Source organism: Balaenoptera acutorostrata, chromosome 13, assembly GCF_949987535.1.
Source record: "Balaenoptera acutorostrata chromosome 13, mBalAcu1.1, whole genome shotgun sequence".
In the NCBI taxonomy this organism is placed as follows: Eukaryota; Metazoa; Chordata; class Mammalia; order Artiodactyla; family Balaenopteridae; genus Balaenoptera; species Balaenoptera acutorostrata.
In genome coordinates this window covers 4678455-4698089 of record NC_080076.1, presented here as the reverse complement: position 1 = coordinate 4698089, position 19635 = coordinate 4678455, and the positions used below count along the sequence as shown (strand labels likewise).

The window sequence follows — 19635 nt, the reverse complement described above, 5'->3', positions numbered from 1 at the left end:
AAGAAATAATCTAAGTTAAATTTTGCTTGTGTTGCAGAATAAGCTAAATTAGGCTTTGCCTTTGTAGCTTAACTGGTATTGTCTGCCTAAGGAATTTTCAAGTTTGGTCTCCATTTTAATTATTTTAACAGATATACGGTCACACTGTTTATTACTGAAAAAGAAAAACAGCTACTGGAGAATGTGACCTGTCTGAACCCTAGAATTAGGTAGATTGACCCACCAACTTATGGCAGTAACAGAAACCCACAGATTCACTTGGGAGATCAGGCACCATTCCCAGTATGACTGAGAGAATACAGAACACCACTCTTTGCCAGCAGGCCAGCTCCCAAGAGGACGAGGTAGGAGTTGTCCCAGTTTTACCAACCAGATAAGCCATCCCATCTGCCCTGGGAAGAGTGAATGAAGGAGGAGAGTGACATCATGAATATGTGTTAGTAGACCGTTCTCGACATGGAAGCAAACACCAGAAATGGGGGCGATACGCTCCTCTCTTCTGTTCAACATTTACACTCAACAGATGCTTGTTCAGTTTATTTAAATTGATTCCCTAAATTATAATTGCTCATCAGTTCCTCTAAATCTCACTTTACTTATACTTTTGATATGTCATTTTTCACCTCCAGACTGCTATAAAAATTAGTTTCATACATGTCTATGTTCCTACTAAGTTGTAATTTCTCTGAGAGTCTGGGTCCTGCCTTATTTACCTTTGTTCCCAATATACTAAAAGATAATTGGATTGAATTTTCATTTTATCAAAATCTAGTATTGGTTATAGGTCCGGAGCGGGGAATAAAGGTGAGGAGGAGGATATTTACCATCTCTCTCCTTTCCAGTTCATCTTCTACACTTTCATTCTCCTTATTAAAAATCTACCATGGCTTCTATTATCAATAAGGTGAAATCTCAACTCTTTAGTATAATATACCAGTTGACCCAAATTTACCTTATGCATAACCTCATCTCCCCCATCATTGCTCTCCAAGTAGCCAAACTACTAATTGTTTCTCAAAGATAACATGGTCTTTCATACTTACACGTGTTTGTTCATACTGTTCTCCAAGCTTGTCGTGTCCATTCTCTGGCTCATCTTCCCACTCGTCTTTCAAGGCTTATTTCAGATATAACCCCTCTGTGAAGACTTACACAACTCCCAAGACTCATCTCTCTCTGTGCTCCCCTGGCCGTGTGTATCACATATTCTTGTCCACGTAACTATCTCATTAAACTTAGAAGTCTTAGAAGGAAGGGCCTGTGTCTTAATTGATTTTTCTATCATCAGAGCCTACCATAGTACCTGTCACTCCAGTAAATATTTGTGGAATGAGTGGAAGGTTGAGTGGAGTGGAAGACTAATTTATATGTTGAACTAAGTGACATTTGTTTCTATATCCTATTTAACTCCTGTGGGCTACAAATTGTAGTAGTTTTCTAAATTCTGATCTTTGATCCTATCTAGGCAAATTTTAAGACAGTTTATCATAATTCATTATGAGAAATGGGATTTTAGCCTTTATCTTTAGAGTTTAAGTGGATTCAAGAAGTATTTGAAACAATAATTTACTCATTTATCGAATTTTAGACTATTTTAAACTTTAAAATAATGCATTCCTGACAGTTAAGTGTTTAAAAAGAAATGTATATGCGTAAACTGCCGTTTTACTGGTTGATGCTTTGAGATTATAATTGAATCCACAGTTACATGAGGAATATATTCCAGAATAGCATTATGTAATCTTAAGCTATTTGCCTTGATCATTTAATTATATGGAAAATTTGGGAAATGGGCACCTGGAAACAAATTTGTATTTATTCCATAGACAACTATTTATTGGTTGTCATTATGTATATGTGCACAGTGCTGATGGAAGACATCTTTTCCTTCCAGAAGTTTTTATCTTGGTCAGAAGAAAAGGCATGCACACACAACTTACCAGGAGAAAGAAACATTTCCTCAGCACCGGTTAAATTCACACACCGAAAAAATTCAGTGTAGGCTTAGAACTACATTAAAGTCCCCAGTTCTGCACTTATTAGCAGTGCCTCTTTGGGCATGTTACTAAATTGCCCTGGATCTCTTATAAATTGAAGGTAATGATATTTACCTCATACAATGTTAGGAGGTTAATGGGATAAAGTACATTAAGTATACATAGTAGAGGTTCAAAAAGGATGGCTATTGTTATTACTTTATAAGTAAATTGAGACACAGAGTTTAAGTAACTTGCTGTAGGTCATAAAATAAAGGTAACTAGATTCAGGATTTAGATTTTGTCCTTCCACTCTCTTCTTTCTACTACACTACATCATACTTCCTTTACCTAGCCTTGGGTTCCTTGGCTCAAATTTTTATATCCCAAAGAGCCTTACAGAAGTACATACCTAATAAGTATTGAGTAAAAAACATAACAATTGAATAGCAGTTTCTTGGCAATAGAGTATCAAAATAATTGTTATAGGAACTATGTTTCTTTAGGAGTTCAGAGAAAAAGGAGATGTCTGAGGGAATTCATATTTGAAACCTTTGGAACTTTGACAAAGTTTTCCTCTCTTCTTGAATCAGCTCCTTTTTTGATTTCTCTGAAACTGTTTTGTTTTTTTTTCCCCAGAATCTCCTCCATTCATTCATGGCTCATCTTTCTCTTATCACAGTGTAAATGTTGCTTATCACACTGTAAATGGAACCCTTGGGTTCCATTTTCAGCCCTCTTTTCTTCTCCTTCACAGGCTCACCCATTCCAGTGGTGAACCTATACAATGATACCTTCCAGACATCCTTGTATAATTTCAGCTTGTCTGTCCTTTCTCTGATACTTTCACATGAATATACTAATGGTACTCAGACCCAGTTGTGTCTGAAACTGAATTATTTACTTGTCACCCTCCCCAGCCCCAACTCTGCTCCTCCTTTGAATTTACTCTTTTGGTCACTGGCATCAACAGCCAGTAAGTTACCCAGCCAGAGGCTTCAGGGTCATCTTTGGTTCTTGCTTGCTATATCCAATCGCTCTTTAATAGTCTACCTTTGTCTCTGAAATCTCTTCCTCTCTGTCTTCATTTCCAGTGCTCTAATTTAGACTCCTTTCCTTTGCTTGAACTATTAAAATGGTCTGCATTTTGGCCTTCCTGTTTCCAGCATTTTTCCTTCTTGTTCTCTAAATTTTCCTCACAGTGTCAACAGAGTTCTCTTTCTAAAACAGAGGTCCCCAACGTAAATATCTCTAGTATCTCAATGTTGCCTAGGGAAGATAAAGTCCAAATTCTTTAAGTTGGCATTATAAGGAGGAAGTGATATTTATTGAGTACCTTCTTATGTGGGTTTGCTCACATAAGGACACAAATATTTGTTAAGTAAATAAATGCAAAGAGTTAATAAATGATAGGTGAATCAGAGTCTGTTGTCTGTATAGTGAAGAGGTGAGTGGTTTGCTGGTCTTCAGAAAACTCTAAGTTGAGAAAGACCAATATAAACATAGTGCTCGTATCATGGAGATCCTGCAGCAATTGCCTTGAGTCCCTGAATAGTGTAGAAAATACTCAGAAGGATATAAACTCAAGCTGTGTAAGTAGATGTATGTGAGAACTCATAAACTGCAAACATTAGGAACTGATACCCACCTTCTCTGAATTCGATTTCAGGTTCTGTTTTCCCTTAAATAATTTATTGATCCACCTGCAGCCAGTCTTTTCTAACAGTAATAGCCATTCCTGCACTGACCATCTTTTTCTTAACACACAGCTTAGGCAACTAATCTCTTAAGCACAGAATATCACAGCACAAGATTTATTTCCAGTGTACAGCACAATGGGTATCTTTTCATTCTTGGTGTCCTTTCAACATGACCAGCGCTTATCATCTTCCTCTTCCTACATCCATGGTTTTTTGCTCTGTCCTGCTCCCCATTTCCATTAATCTAATAAATGCAATGGAAATTTAGAGAAGGGTAAGTCACTGAATGTGGAGGAGAAGGGTCTAGATTTAGGCCCGTAAGGTTTGTATTGGTAGAACTCAGGTAAATCAGAGCGGGGGCAATGCTTTAAGCCAGTGCATTGTTAAAATGCTTATGACTTGTCCAGGCAATAAAAAGTTGGCCAGGTTAGCTGGAGTTCATTGAAAAGCAGTAGGCAATAAAGTTAGAATGTTGTTTCCCAAAAGATGGATGATAAGGGCAAATGATGTGAACCGTTCTCTCTAATCTTAATACAGTGTCCTCTCACCCATTAATACTTATTTTCCACCTCACTTGAGGTCTCTCTAATCTCTGGCTCACTGTAAGAACATGCCCCACACTTCCCAGGGTGAGAAAACTGTAAGTGGCAAGTTGTTGGCTGCCTACAGGCTTAAATACCCTACAGACAGGGCACCTGAGGACCAGAGAAAAAAGCATTCCAAGACATGGAAAAGGGATACAAAAGGAGAGTGGGAGTATTGGCTCTGTCCTCTCCCCTCCGAAAGACCAGATAGAGGTATAACTCCCTAACAAATCCTCCAGTTAAAAAAATTTTTTTAATTTAGTTAAGATGCTATTCTGACAAAATGTAAATATCTTCCTCTGGACAGAGATTCAACTTCTTATAAATTAACATAATTAAAGAAACTGAAAACCAGTTCAAATAAGTACAAAATAGGAGTTTGGGTTTGGAAGATAAGAGGGAAAGCATGAAATATTTGATATACTGTATAGAGGAGAAACAGGGTGAGCTGAAACACTGATTACATTATGTAAAGTGGTTATGTATGATTCAGTGTAATAGCCTTTGAAACTATATAATGCATAACTGACTCTGTAATAAATCTGTGTTGTTTAATGTTTCTTTTTGTTTGCCAAATTCTTTTGAGGACTTATGCATTAAAATCTTATTTCTATTAAAAGCTAAGAGAATTTGATATTTCTCAAAGTATTATAAAGGATTTTGAAACTAACAAGAATGCTGTTATTGCGGGACATTCGATTTTGAGCAACTGGTGCTATGTTTTGCCAAGGTGAGATTTCAATTTGTAATATCTAGGGTGGGTTCAAGATAGTAGTTGTCTCTTATTTTGCTTCAACATTGATATGTGCAAAAGTATAAACCATTTTTGTGAATTTTTGAAACTGAATTATCACTTTAAAAAGGTATTGAAACAATATTGTCATACAGAAGCCATCAAATTACTAAAATAATTTTGTTATACATCTACATTTTTTTTTTTTGCTGAACATATATCCAACAAAGCACCTTTACTGAGAATACATAATATATTGAATATATAAAGTACTCTTATAATTCAACAATATACAATTCATTTAAAAAATAGGGGCTTCCCTGGTGGCGCAGTGGTTGAGAATCTGCCTGCTAATGCAGGAGACACGGGTTCGAGCCCTGGTCTGGGAGGATCCCACATGCCGCGGAGCGGCTGGGCCCGTGAGCCACGGCTGCTGAGCCTGCGCTTCTGGAGCCTGTGCCCCGCGACGGGAGGGGCCGCGATAGTGAAAGGCCCGCGCACCGCGATGAAGAGCGGTCCCCGCACCGCGATGAAGAGTGGCCCCCACTTGCCGCAACTGGAGAAAGCCCTCGCACGAACCAAAGACCCAGCACAGCCAAAAATAAATAAATAAAAAAATAATAATAATAATAATTAAAGATTTAAACAAGTAATTCACCAAAAAGATATATGGGTGGCAAGTAAGCACATTAAAAGATGCTCAACATCATTAGCAGTCATTAGGAAAATGCAAATCAAAACCACAATAAGATACTGCTACACACCTACTAGTATAGCCAAAACTAAAAAGCCTGATATAATATTGATGAGAATGTGGAGGAACTGGAAAACTTAAACATGATTGGGAGGAATGTAAAATGGTACAACCACTTTGGAAAACAGTTTGGCAGTGTCTTTAAAAAGTTAAACATATACCTACCATTGCAGTTCAGCCATTCTACTCCTAGGGGTTTACCCAAGAGAAAGGAAAGCATGTGTCCATACACAGATTGACATGTATACACTGATGTGTATAAAATTGATGACTAATAAGAACCTGCTGTATAAAAAAATAAAAATTAAAATTTATCTAAAAAAAAAAAAAGACACAAATGTTCACAGCAGCTTTATTTGTAATAGCCAAAAACTGGAAACAACCAAATGCCCATTAAAAAGTGAATAGGTAAACAAACTGGTATATCCACACAATGGAATATTATTTGGCAATAAAAAGGAATGAAATATTGATACCACAACAACATGACTGAAGAATCCAGACCAAAAAATAGTACGTATTATTCCATTTATATAAAAATCTAGAAAATGCAAACTAAGGAAGAATTAGAGGGAGGGATTACAAGGACAGTTTGGAGGGCGATGAGTATGCCTGCTATTTTGATTGTGGTGATGGTTTCATGGTGCACACATAGGTCAAAGTGTACCAAGTCGTACAGTTTAAATATACATAGTTTATTGAGAGTCAGTCATACCTCAATAAAACCGTAACCAAAAAACTACCTTATTTCAACTCATTTTTTGTTTTTTTTGAGATTATGAAATGTTCTAAAATTGACTGTGGTGGGAGTTCCCTTGTGGCCTAGTGGTTAGGAATCCAGGCTTTCACTGCTTTGGCCCAGATTCAATCCCTGTTCGGGGAACTGAGATTCTGCAAGCCACATGGCACGGCCAAAAAATTTTAAAATAAACAAAAATAAAATTGACAGTGGTGATGGTTGCACATATCTGGGAATATACTAAAAACCACTGAATTTTATACTTTAAATGGGTGAATTAATTGTATGGTATGTGAGTTAACATCTCAATTAAACTGCTTAAAAATATCTATCTATTGGGAATTCCCTGGTGGTCCAGTGGTGAGGACTCTGCGCTTCCACTGCAGGGGGCACGGGTTTGATCCCTGGTCGGGGAACTAAGATACCACATGCCACTGGGTGTGGCCAAAAAAATAAAATATCTAACTCCTTTTTTTTTTTTTTTTTAATTTACGTAAGAGTTTAACAAACTTTTTTTTACCTGGAGGAGATACTATAGGCAAGTACATGATTAAAAGTGGGAATGTACATATAGCCTAGAAAATGACAATAACAAGTAGAAACAAGAACTCAAATAGCTCCCCACTCTGGGTCAGCAAACAGCTTGAAAAACCTCAAACTGCCATGAAGGGAGAGCATCATTTTACTGTGTACACGTAGTACCTGGGACTATGCTGATAAGCCAAAAATGCTACTCTATTTGGTAAACTCTGCTAAACAGACCACGTAAACACAGTACACTTTAGAGAGAGAATCTTAAAGTGCACGACTCTAAAGGCCTCTGATATACATTTACATTTTTGTTAGACCTAGTTTTAAAACAGTAAAATTTCTAGGTATCTCATTACGAAATTACAACTATTATAATAATATCAATAGAATCTTATAAACTTGTACATATAAGTAATGATTCATTATCATTTGATATGAGCTGTTTTAAGTTTATACTGTCTTCAGGGGAAAAAATGACTTGTTATTAACATAAATATGACTATTGGCATGAAATTTTAACCTGATTAGGCAAAAGAACTTTCAAGCAGCATATGTACAATGCCTTGATCATTGAAGCCAAGGAGACGTAGGTAGGGAACACAGATTTGACTGATTCATTCAGCTCTTAACAGACTTTTCCCTAAAGTCTAACAATTACCAGGCATACCTCTGTGTGGCAACACTGTATTAGTCATTAGTTTGTGTTTATAACTGGCTTATTGTTTGCATCAGTTCAACTTAGTTTTTTCTAACAATTCTAGTTGTTAAGAATTTAGTACAATGTTAATTTAGAACTGGGAGCAAATGAGTAGCTTATTACTTATGTGTTGATAGTTGCTAAAATTTTTGAATGCTTTCCAAATTGCATAGTTAAACTGTATCTAAGCATTGGCTGATAATACTTCACCACCTCTATCTTTTATAGTATGAAAATGGGACAAATAATAAGTATTCTTCACACCATACCCCCTGACTGTCCTTTTCACTCATATGAAGATTTCCAGGTGCACTGGGACGACCTGGTAAGGAATAGAAACATATATTACATTAGTAGCTACTTGACTTGACTTCTTGTAATTTAACCTTAAGTTTAGCTTTCTCAAGAGAATTTCAACTTTGTTCTTAATTTTTAGTATAGCTATAAGCTTCCAGAAAATTGTGGAACTACTAAAATATACTGCAACATCTACTTCAAAATGATAGGAAGAAGGATCTTCACGTATCCTTTACAGATGCTCTCTGCCCACCTTATGATCCAGGCTTACTCCTGCCCTGCTGTCATCATTTTCAACCTTCTCTAAGTTCAAATGAAGCTACTTTCCCTCTACTTCTTTTTATCTGAATAAGTGTTTTTTGTTTTCCTTAGAATTTTGCTATTTTTATTTGAGGATGAGCTTAATAAAAATATTTTTTCCCCTTAAACACTACTGCAACAATTTAGACGGCAGAAGAAACTTTAGAGTAGATAGGGAAAATGTTTACATGATTCCTTGTAGAAAGTAAGAAAATAATTGCAGGCTTCTCCTTAGCCAAGGGCTCCCTCCTGTGTCATGCTGGATATTACTGAAAGGGTAGAATTAAAAGAACTAGTCATTTAATGAAATTTTCTTTTCAGAGTAATTTTACGGTCAAAGTTTAGAGGATTTGAGTTCCCCATTGATACAAGAAAATATTTTTCTTAATGTTATTTTTAAAAATCTACATACAAAAAGAGCACAAGCGCTCAGGTGAAACTCTTCCATCTTAATTCGTACTTACTTCACCATCTCTGTCTCTTTGTATTCTGACCAGCTGGAGTTTCCAAATGGAAGAGGGAGGAGCCTAGTGTTCTCTTTCTGTATTCTACATTTCCTAACCCAAATCTTAATATAAAGTTGAGGTTGACAGGTATCAATTTTTCCCCTTCATTAGATGCTAAGACATTATTCCAAGTCTTCAGAATATTTTTCATCTGAAAAAGTAACTGCTTTTCTCAGAGAACTGCTTTCAGAGCTTGAATACAATCTAGACATGTTGTTTCTCTGTACTGAATTTTTACTGCTCTTAGAGATGCAACCTGTTTATTGTTTACTGTAAACACTTACTTTTATAATCTATAAAGGTCATAGTATCTTTTCTATAAATCATTTTTTTATAAATCTTAGTTTGCCAGTCTGTGTAGAAAGCCATATAGTAAGGGTACTGTGAGTTGTCTTTATTGTGAGTGTTAAAATTTAAGCAATTAAGATTCCTGTGAGAAAACGTTCTCTATAGCTTTGGATAATAAGGAATAAGCAATATATAAAATAGTTAGGATTTAATTGTGTGCCTTTTTAGCAGTTACTGTTTTAAGACCTTTTTACTTCCATTACAAAATGCTGTCTTCTATCTACAAAAAATGTCCCACTGTTCTTTAACAATGTTCAGATACCCTCTCAGTTGCATCAGAAGTCAGCCCATACAGTTCTTTCCAAGGGTAGATATGGAAAGTGTGTTGAAAAGTTTTGTTTCAGATTTAAAATCTAAACTGCCCCATATATGTGGATTTCCCATAAAGATGACAACTAAACCGTGCTACTACACACAAGAACTAACTAAACTATATCTGCAGGTAAGAGATTTCATATCCTACCAAGTTCTCTAAGACATGCTATGCACCTTTTGCCTTCAGTGATGGACTACCTACCCACTGTGCTATAAGTCTTTTCTTTCAGTTCAATGTTTCCCTAATACTATTTGTCATTGTTGTACTTAACCATTTGTTATTGTCATTCTTATTATTATTGTATTTAACTTGGTATTATGGTAGTAGTTGTTTACTGTTCTATTTCTTCTAATTTAACATGACTTCCTAGAGGGCAACGAGCATATTCATCTTCTTATTCCAAGTTCCTGTTACTTAATAGGTGTTCATTAAATGTTTTTTCAAAGAATAAATGAATAAATGATCATATAGGATAGTTTGGAAACATTTGCCTCATACAAATCCAAGTTTTCTTTGAAATTCTGCCACTTCATTTGAGTCTGATTGATTGAAAAAGCCTTTGAATAATTCCATTTATAGAAATTGAATTAACTTGGTAGCATTTTCATTGTAAGATGATATGCTAAGTGAAATCTTATTTATGAAAAAAAGGAATAAGTAGGAATTAAGCAATATTGATGAAGAAAATATGATGGCCTATCTTCACACTCAATAAAAGAAGATTTCTTTGTCAAAAGGAAACAAAATTAAAAGGGAAGTTTTTGAAGAACAAGTGGAAATTCAATTTAAATTTTTCAACAATGATCTTTCTTTTAAATGACAAATATGTGTGTTTTCATCAAAAGGAAAGTTGGAGGTTTGAATAATTTGAACAGTTCGAAATGTAATATGAATTATTTCAATATTTCTGTGTCTTCTGAGTCTCCTTTCTTGACTTATAATACTAGCATCTTGTTTTGTCATAGCTTCCACTGCTCCAGTGATTTAGGCTTTCATGTGGTGTTGACTTGCTATGGCTCAAACACTATGCCTCATGGCATTTTTGCAGCTTTTGCTGCCGTACTACTTGCTTCATTCTCTTTATAATCCTCAAGTAAAATTCACCAGAGCCAGTATTTGATAGACCCCTTTTATCTTTTCTAGCCGGGTCACACATCTGTCACTAGCCACTAGCCTGTGGATCTGGTATCCTTGGGTTAGGGGCTAACACCGCATATAAATGCTATAAAAACATAACAGCCAAAATATCAGGTGCTATAGGCAAGGCCATTTCCTTAGAAGGGAGTGTGGGTGGACAAATACCAATTGACATCTTTATGATCTTTATGAATCTTAAAATTTTTCCGTGACATAACATTTTAAAAGGTTTAGTTGTTGGCCAAGTCCAAATCTGAGGAATTTAGAAGATATGTCATTACATCATGCATTTTTATTGAATATATTTATTGAATACCTTATATTTCCAGCCTACATCTGTTTTGAAAGTGGTGAGTCCAGACAATATATTTGTGAAAATTTGCTTCTTAAATGTAAAATAACACTTATTTGGAAATTCTGGTCTTTATAGTGCTTCTGACAATTGGTACATTGACAATAAGAATTTCTCCTCAGTTTTATTGAGTGCCTTCTCTGTGCCTTCTCACTTAATCATCAAAATAGACTCTTGGGGTAAAAAATTGTTTTCTCAGTTTTGCAGAAGAAGAAACTTGAAGCTCACAGCATTCAAGTAATTAAACCAAAACCACACAGTTAAATACATTGCAGAATTAAAACTGAAACCCAAAGAATGGATTCTTAGTTCTAAAATTGGAAAAAGTTTAGATTTGTGGTTAAGAGCCAGGCTCTAGAGACAGGCTGCCTAGGTTTGAACTCCTTACTACTTGTATAATCTTGGGCAAGTTATTTGATCTCCTTGTGCCTCAGTTTCTCCAGTTGTAAAATGGGGCATAGTAGTAGTGGTAGTAATAGCACTTGTCACAAATTGGGCTCTCTAGGAGGCCTACTGTGAAATGGAGTCCAGGGCGTGTGATGCTTACTGAGAAGTGCGCTTGGGATCAACACCTACAGACAGCAGGGAAGGAAGAAGAATGGGTAAAGGGAGAAGTTAAAAGCAAAGCAGGTGCCATACAGCCATGGCCGACCTTCTGAGGGGCAGTGGCTAAAACGGCCCGTCACAGTGGCTCTGCGTTGGCCAAACTAGCCAGGCCTCTGTACCTCTTCCATCCGTCGTTGGGCTTGGGCCACCTGCAGACAGGCAGGTTCTAGGGTGAGACGGGTCTCCATAAGTGAGGCAGTCTCTGCAGGGGCTGACTGCCAAAGGTGGTTTGCGGACAGTACCCCGGCAGCGGGGGAGCAGCCCTTTCTTGAAGGGGATCTGGGCAGCACATCACCATTTCCTTCCCAGTACTTCATAGGGTTTTTTGTGTCTTGTTTTTGGATTAGATAATCCTATTTGGAACAGTTCCTTGTACTTGAGCTCTCAGTAAATGTTAGTTCCTATTATTGCTACAACCTTGTTAGCTCTAAGATTCATGAAGTACTAAAAAGAATAAATTTTAAAAATGAAAAATAAATTGATCAAACTACTTGATAAAGCTCAACTGACTTAAAAAAGTAAATTAGCAGGAGTGCTTAGCCAAACTAGCTTTTTTTTTTAACTTACAGGAATTCTCCAAGATACATAAAAGAAATTACTATAGTGTAATGAACTCCTGTATGCCTATCATCTGGCTCCTCTTTGACGGATTTTTGGGGTGGGGGTAAACTGCAGTCTTTTAAAACAAATCCAAGATATGCTGTTATTTTAATCTGTAAAGACTTTAGTATGTATCTTTTTCTGATAAGAGCTTTTTAAAAATATTATGTAACAATAATTCATTCATATCACCTAATACCAGTTCATACTGCAATTCCCTGTTTATCTCAAAGATTTATTTTAGAGGTTTCGTTTAAGTCAGAATCCAAGCAAGGTCCACATAATTTGGTTGTTCTATCTCTTAGATCTCTTTTATTGAATAACATTCCAAATTCCCCTCCCTTTTATTTATGCCAGTTATTTGCTGGGAAAACTGGATCATTTACCTGGAAAATGTCCCATATTTTGCATTTGAATGATGGCTTCCTTATTGTGTCATGTCTTTTAAACTTAACACATTCTTCCAAGCCCCATATTTCCTACAAACCTGTACTTAAATCCTAAGCTTAACTGAATCGTGGTTGGACTTTAATCAAGAAACACTCAGGTGGTGCAAGACACAGAACCAAATTTTAATAGAAAAAAACACATTTGATCCATCATTTTGATCAGTCCTCAAGCTTCATTTAATAATTTCCTTAATTCTAGGCCTCCATTAGATATCCATTCATATCTAAATATAAAAGCTTTTGGTTTCCCTATAATTTTATGTTAATGTACAAAGTTATATAAATTGTATGTGAAGTTCTAGAAATTAAAAGTCAACTAAGCCACACTGACACCTGGCAGAATAATGGTAATAATGTGGTAGAGTGTATGTTTTTTTGTTAGGTTATGACTTCACAAAGCTTTGGTTTGTTGACAATTTAAGTATTTTAAGTTCTGTGAATTACTTATGAGCTCATCTGCTGTTTACACTGGCCCTTTTTGTAGTCTTTTTAAAATTTTTGAATGTAAACCTAGAAGAGGTTTCCCCCTTCGGGCTGTTTACTATATTTTAGAAATGGAAAGAATCAGTAAATAATACATTGACAAGCTAGGGAGCAAAACAAGCTCCTGGAAATTATTTCCACCAGATATATATTCCTGAGAGACAGATGAAGATGAAACTGGGTGTGAATATAAGCGTTTCAGATACATATTCTAGATAAGTTTTATATCAAAATACAGGTAATCTATTCTTATATGAATCTGCTTAGAATGAGTTTTTCTTTTGCTATCTCAAGTAGTAGGTATATTGTTTAACAGTTATTATGGTTAATGAAAACCAAGGGTCTAAAAATGTTCTTTGATTTTCTATAATTGATTTCAACTTAGTTCTTGACCTGTTTTTTCATCAAATGGAAAAAATTCAATCTAGACATTTTAAGATGATTCAGCCGCTTCTGACAAAACATCTTTTTGAGGTAGAATTTCATTCAAATTTAAGAATCATTCTCCCCGTGATAGCATCTACGTACAGGGGAAAGCCTACATAGGGTGAGGGCATTTGGTGTGTTTGCCTCAAATGGTCCACATCAGGAAAATGAATGCCCTAAGCTCTGTTTCCAGACATCTGCAAAGCTAGTGAGTGGACACTGGGGCTTCTGCTAACACTGCAACTGAAAAACCAAAGGCATTCATAAGTAAACTTTTCAGCAGAAACTACAGAAGTATGGCTTTACCTCACTTCTTTCTTCCAAATATTGTATGAGTGCATCTGACTGGTTGATCCTAAATCACATCCTGAACCCTAGCTGCAAAGGAGAAAATGTTCATTTTAGATTTCCAGGCTCCAGAAGGAATGCTAGAAGGAGGGTAGAATGGGTATTGAACACCAGTCCACTGTATCCATCACATCCATCACACAGTCACAGCTGAGTAGTGGAGGGGAGAGGGCAGGCATTAACTTCTTGACTTGCATTAGTCTGATGTTGCTGGTCTCATATGGTATCTTGACAAAGATGGTATACAAGGTGTTCTTCTAGCTCCTTTGTACAGATGGTCTTCAGAAGAACAGCTGTACCCCCTCTTGAATTTCTCTAGAGCTACATGTCAAACCCTGTTATGGGTAGAATTGTGCACCCCTCCCCCCCCCCCAAAAATTGACATGTTGAAGTCCTAACCAGCAGTACCTCAGGATGTGGCCTTGTTTGAAATAGGGCTGTTACAGAAATGATTAGATACTGGCATATGTGGGCCCCTAATCCAATGTGACTGGTGTTCTTATATAAAGGGGAAATTTGGACACAGACTCATTTGCAGGGAGAATGCCATGTGAATATGAAGTGGCCATCTCCAAGTCAAGGGAAGAGGCCTAGAACATATCCTTTTCTCATGGCCCCAATTCTGCCAGCACCTTTTTTATTTTGGACTTCTCACCTCCAGAACTTTGAGGCAATGCATTTCTGTTGTTTAAGCCACCCAGTTTGTGGTGGCTTTGTTATAGCAGCCCTATCAAACAATACAAACCCCTTCTTGATGCGTGCTTTTTCACTCAGCCTAGCAATCTACTGGCATTATAAACCATTCCTCAGTTAGCTTCTGCATCACTTCACTCAGGGTCATGAAAGCAGGCTAGGTCCTCTTCTGTGCCCTCTGCAAATTATGAGGAAGTAAAGAGAGGTGTCTTCTTGCCTTACTGACATGGATAAGACTCAGGCTTGAGAAATCTACAGACAAAAGTGAACCCAGTCACCTACTTTGAGCATCACCCAAACCTTACCCAGGACTTTATTGGGGACTTCCCACTTCTCCCACGAATAGCCATGGTGGGAGAAGGAGCATTGTTCTCTGTGGTGACTTTGTATTATGTCAACTTGAGTACACTGTAGGTATGTGTCCTTGAATTCCTTCCTACATCGTTCTGGCTTAGGGTGGCACGTGATTGGGAAGGTGGAGGCGAAGCAAGAGCTACGTTCACACAGAGAAAGTCTGTGTGAGGCCAGTATTGCAGCTCAGCCTCATTGGGATAAGCTATGGCAGCTTGTTGATATGGAGCAGAAGTTGGGCCATAGCTCCGTCTGCCCTGACCACATCTCCTCCTTCAGCTCTCTAAATCCTGTGTCGGGTGTGTATGCATCTCCATTGCCAAGTGCACCAGCCCTTTTGTAGGTCACCTGTACTATGATGTCAGAGGCTTGAAGTTGGTAAGAGACCAACTGCTCTCTGACATCTACTCCATTTTTCAAGGTGGCCACAAGGTCACCCAGCCACATGCCCTTCTGACCAGTGACAACTCTTCTATTGCAGTATGGGGTCTATGTTCCCTCCCTTTGGGTCTGGGCAGGCCTGTGATACAAGTGATGCTACATGACTTCCAAGACTAGGTCATTAAAAGAAAAACAGTTTCTACCTGTGTCTTGGGACAGTTGCTTTGCCACGTGTGAGGGATCCCAGTCTACATGAAGAGGCTACCTGTAGGTACTCCAGCTGACAACCAGTGTCGATCATCACACATGTGAGTGAGGAAGTGATTCCAGCCCCAGAGTCATCTAACCACAACTGCCTGAGAGACTCTTAGCTAAACCATGTCAAATCCCAGAATCAAAAAATAAATAAAAATTTTTTTTTAAATCCCAGAATCATTAAAGATAAAACATAATTATTTTTGTTTAAAGCCACTAAGTTTTGGTGTGATTTGCCTAATAAGTAACTGGATCACTCACTTTTCCTCTGCCTGTTGACAACTCTTATCTCCTAAAATTCTGTCCTACTGTCCTCCCAACTATATTCAACAACTGAATCTCCAGTAAGGGAGAGAAAAACCAATTGTTCTGGTTTGAATATTGTTCCAGATTGTTTTTTTAAATTTTATTTCAAGTTGTGAATCTATGTGTTTTTTATGTCAGAGGGTGAGAAAAGAACTCTGTGTTGAGTGTTTCAGATTATTGTCACATGTCTCTCTTTTACAGACACTAAGACTTAATAGGTATGTATTTTAAAAGACTATAAGCACTTCCCAGCAACAGATGAATAGATAAACAAAATGTGGTATATACATACAATGGAATATTATTCAGCCATAAAAATGAATGAAATTCTGACACGTGCTACAACATGGATGAACCTTGAAAAGCTAAATGAAATAAGCCAGACACAAAAAGACAAATATTGTGATTCCACTTACATGGAATACTTAGAGTGGGCAAATTCATAGAGACAGAAAGGAGAATGGTGGTGACCAGAGCAGTGAGGAGAAGGAAATGAGTTATTGCTTAAAGACTATGAAGTTCCTGTTTGGGATAAAGATAAAGTTTTGGAAATAGTGGTGATGCTTACACAACAGAAATACAGTGGGGAATGTACTTAATGCCACTGAATTGTATGCTTAAAAATGGATAAAATGGTATATTTCATGCTTTATATTTTTTTACAATTTTTTAAGAAGACTCTGAACACTTGTTTCTCTTTGATGTATCTGACAAGTCAGTTTGACAAGTACTTGCTGAATTGCTTCCAGGTACCAGGCACTCTAGTAGGCAATGAGACTGCAAAATGATTAAGACACAGTCACTGCCCTATACTCAAAATCCTACTTGTTCTGAAAGGCGTAGTGTAGATGCAACCACCTCCTCCATTAATTTAATTTCTTGAGTAAGTGTTTTGTTAGTAACTGTGTGGAAGATTTAAGAATGTGAAGGATGTAAGAATAAGTAACTCATAGTTCCTACCCTCAAAGAATCTAGTATCTACTTAGGGAGACTGAACATGCACACTAAAAGATAAGAGCATTACCTTGTCCTATTTTTTTGGTGACAAATAAATAGTAACTGATAGAAGATCCTTGGGAAGTTGAGAGGGAAAAAATGGAGAGAAGAGGGAAAGACATTCTGAGAGAGACAGCAGAACGAGCACGTTTGGAGGACGATGGTAGCAGCTAAGGGTATAGTTTTTATAGTTGATTTATATACAATTTAGAATATAACTTCATCTTAAAATATTATCTTGAAAGGATGGTATCTAAAGAAGGATACAAATCATAAGAAATATACACATGTCCTCACTAAGGCTCATTTGTTTTTTGTTTTTCTTTACCTGTTCTATGTATTGTAGTGTTACTTTTTATCCTTATTTTGATGATATCTTATATCTTATTTCTTTTCCATTAAGGACATTATTACATTTTCTAAATTTCCTAATCTCTATCCTTTCAGGAAAAGAAAGTCAAGCCGCCTAATCTAACCACTAAACAAAAGTTCAGGTCCTCTCTGGCTAGGGCCCCTTCCACAAGACCCGCCCAGGCTCAGAGTATTCCACTTCATTCAGTAGCCACGGACCACAAGGTGGAGCTTTCGGTCAGCCAGCCGAAGCCCTGTGTGTCCTCAACTCTGCACCTCCAGCCAGAATCTGTTCAGAGCAGAAAGAAATCCCTTCCTGACGAGGCAGCACAAGTACATCTGGAAGTACCAAAGCTCAATAGAGGAAATAAGCAAGTTCAAGACACAGATTTTAGCTCCCAACGTAATATTGCCCCTAAATTCATACCAGTTTTCAAAAATCGACAATTACAGATGAACAAAAATATCTTTGAACCTGACAACCTGAAAAGAAAACATGTTACAGAATCTAAGTTGCTTTCACTTAAAACTAGTGTGATCCAGGATGATAAACTGAATTTAGATCCAGCTATTAAAAAAAGATTTAATCGCAGCATTCAAATGAAGACTTCTAGATCTCTGCAAGAAAAAAACACTGAGTCCTTTGAAAATATGACAGAAAATCCCCCTTCTAGTGGAAAATTATCGGTCATGAGTTTAAGTAAAAGTAAACAGCTATCTAATAGTTCAGTATTTCGGATGTCAAATAACAAGTTAGGGGTAATAAAAAGTGCTGTTGACTTCCAAGTGAATGAAAAAGAAAATTTGACAAGCAAATACATAACACAAATTTTAGGGAAAGGCCATGAGTCACTAAAAGTGAAAAGACCACCACACATTTTTGAATCAGACACAGAAACGGAAGATTCCCAACTGCTGCAGCAACAATCAGTTGATCAAACTAAAGAAACTGATGTAAGTGACCACCGATTAATAGTAAGCAGAACAGCCCACAAGTCTAAAAGGAAATTATGTCAGGACTCTTCAGAAACTTCAAAGAAGCCTCACTCCAGTACTATCCATTATGGACAATCCAGTTCTTCTAAGAACCAGGTAAAAAACCTAAAAACAATTTTAATCTGGGGATATTGACCATGTGATAGACCTTCAAAACCCCTAAATAAAGATTTAAATGATTTGCCCAAGATCATCTAGAAACACATTAAGAAACAGAATATCTAACACAACTGCAAGTATATACAGTTAATTTATAACAAAATGTGATTCTTTAATCTGGTTACAGATACATAACTTGGACAAATCAAAACCTAAGAAATCTCTCATCATTCCTAAAGCTTAGGACATGGATGTGAAAGAAGGAAATATCCACCAGGTAACTTAGGTGATATCTTCTGATTGATTGATTGATTGATTGATTATTATTTGGCTGTGTTGGGTCTTTGTTGCTGCGTGCAAGCTTTCTCTAGTTGCGGTGAGTGGGGGCTACTCTTCGTTGTGGTGTGCGGGCTTCTCATTGCGGTGGCTTCTCTTATTGCGGAGCACGGGCTCTAGGCGAGCAGGTTTAAGTAGTTGTTGCGTGCAGGCTCAATAGTTGTGGCTTGCGGGCTTAGTTGCTCCACCACATGTGGGATCTTCCCAGACAAGGGATCAAACCCTTGTCCCCTGCATTGGCAGGTGTATTCTTAAACACTGTTGCCACGAGGGATGTCCCTGATTTATTTTTTATTACATTAACAAAATAGGAATTACCAAGTTTAGGGATCCCCTATCTCATGTACCAAAGGAGCTACTTTTAATTCCTTGAAGCCTTAAAATCAGCAAGGAAATAGTAAATGGTGGGGACAGTACAATCCTTGACTAAGGACTGTACACAGCAACTGTAACGTGTTGTAAAGGCCCCTAAAGAAGGATGAGGTAGAGAGAGGTCCCATCACTGGCTCCCACCCACTCTGTTCTGGGGTCTTTGCAGACTAAGAACAAGGCACGGCGCAGACTGCCTAAAAATACAAGATTTCATAGCCATTAGAACACCTACCTTTTGGACTCTTACCCAAGATAATTAAACTTAAATGTTTCAGAAGTTAATCATTAAGTTCAAGTTTACTCCAAAAAATTTTGCAGTGCTCGCTAAAGTTAAACTTGAGATTTAGCTGATAAGACTGAGTCCACAGCACTGAAATCACAAAACCACGCATCTGGAAATTGCATTTTATTCCGTTCTGCCATCTGTTTAATCTAACAAACATATTACTGAAATACCCACAAATACTTTTTTGCATAGAACTGTTGGAATATTTTCAATTCGAATTTATTATGAACAAACTACAAAGCATTTTCTTATTTTATTTTCCAAATGCTATTTATTTCTATAATTAATAGAGTTTTCAGCCTCATTTGAATTACCAAAAGATACTTAAATC

At 37.0% G+C, this 19635-nt stretch overlaps 1 protein-coding gene across 1 annotated transcript in view; it reads left to right on the top strand.

Annotated features, from left to right (window-relative positions):
* Nucleotides 1-18554, top strand: part of C13H18orf63 (chromosome 13 C18orf63 homolog) — a 29655-nt gene extending 11101 nt beyond the window's left edge. Inside the window, exons 7-12 of the mRNA XM_057527237.1 lie at nt 4881-4990; nt 7943-8039; nt 8151-8236; nt 9424-9607; nt 17312-18307; nt 18498-18554. Coding sequence (XP_057383220.1) covers nt 4881-4990; nt 7943-8039; nt 8151-8236; nt 9424-9607; nt 17312-18307; nt 18498-18554 — 1530 coding nt within the window. The remainder of the gene's footprint in view (nt 1-4880; nt 4991-7942; nt 8040-8150; nt 8237-9423; nt 9608-17311; nt 18308-18497) is intronic.
* The last annotated feature ends 1081 nt before the right edge of the window (nt 18555-19635 follow it).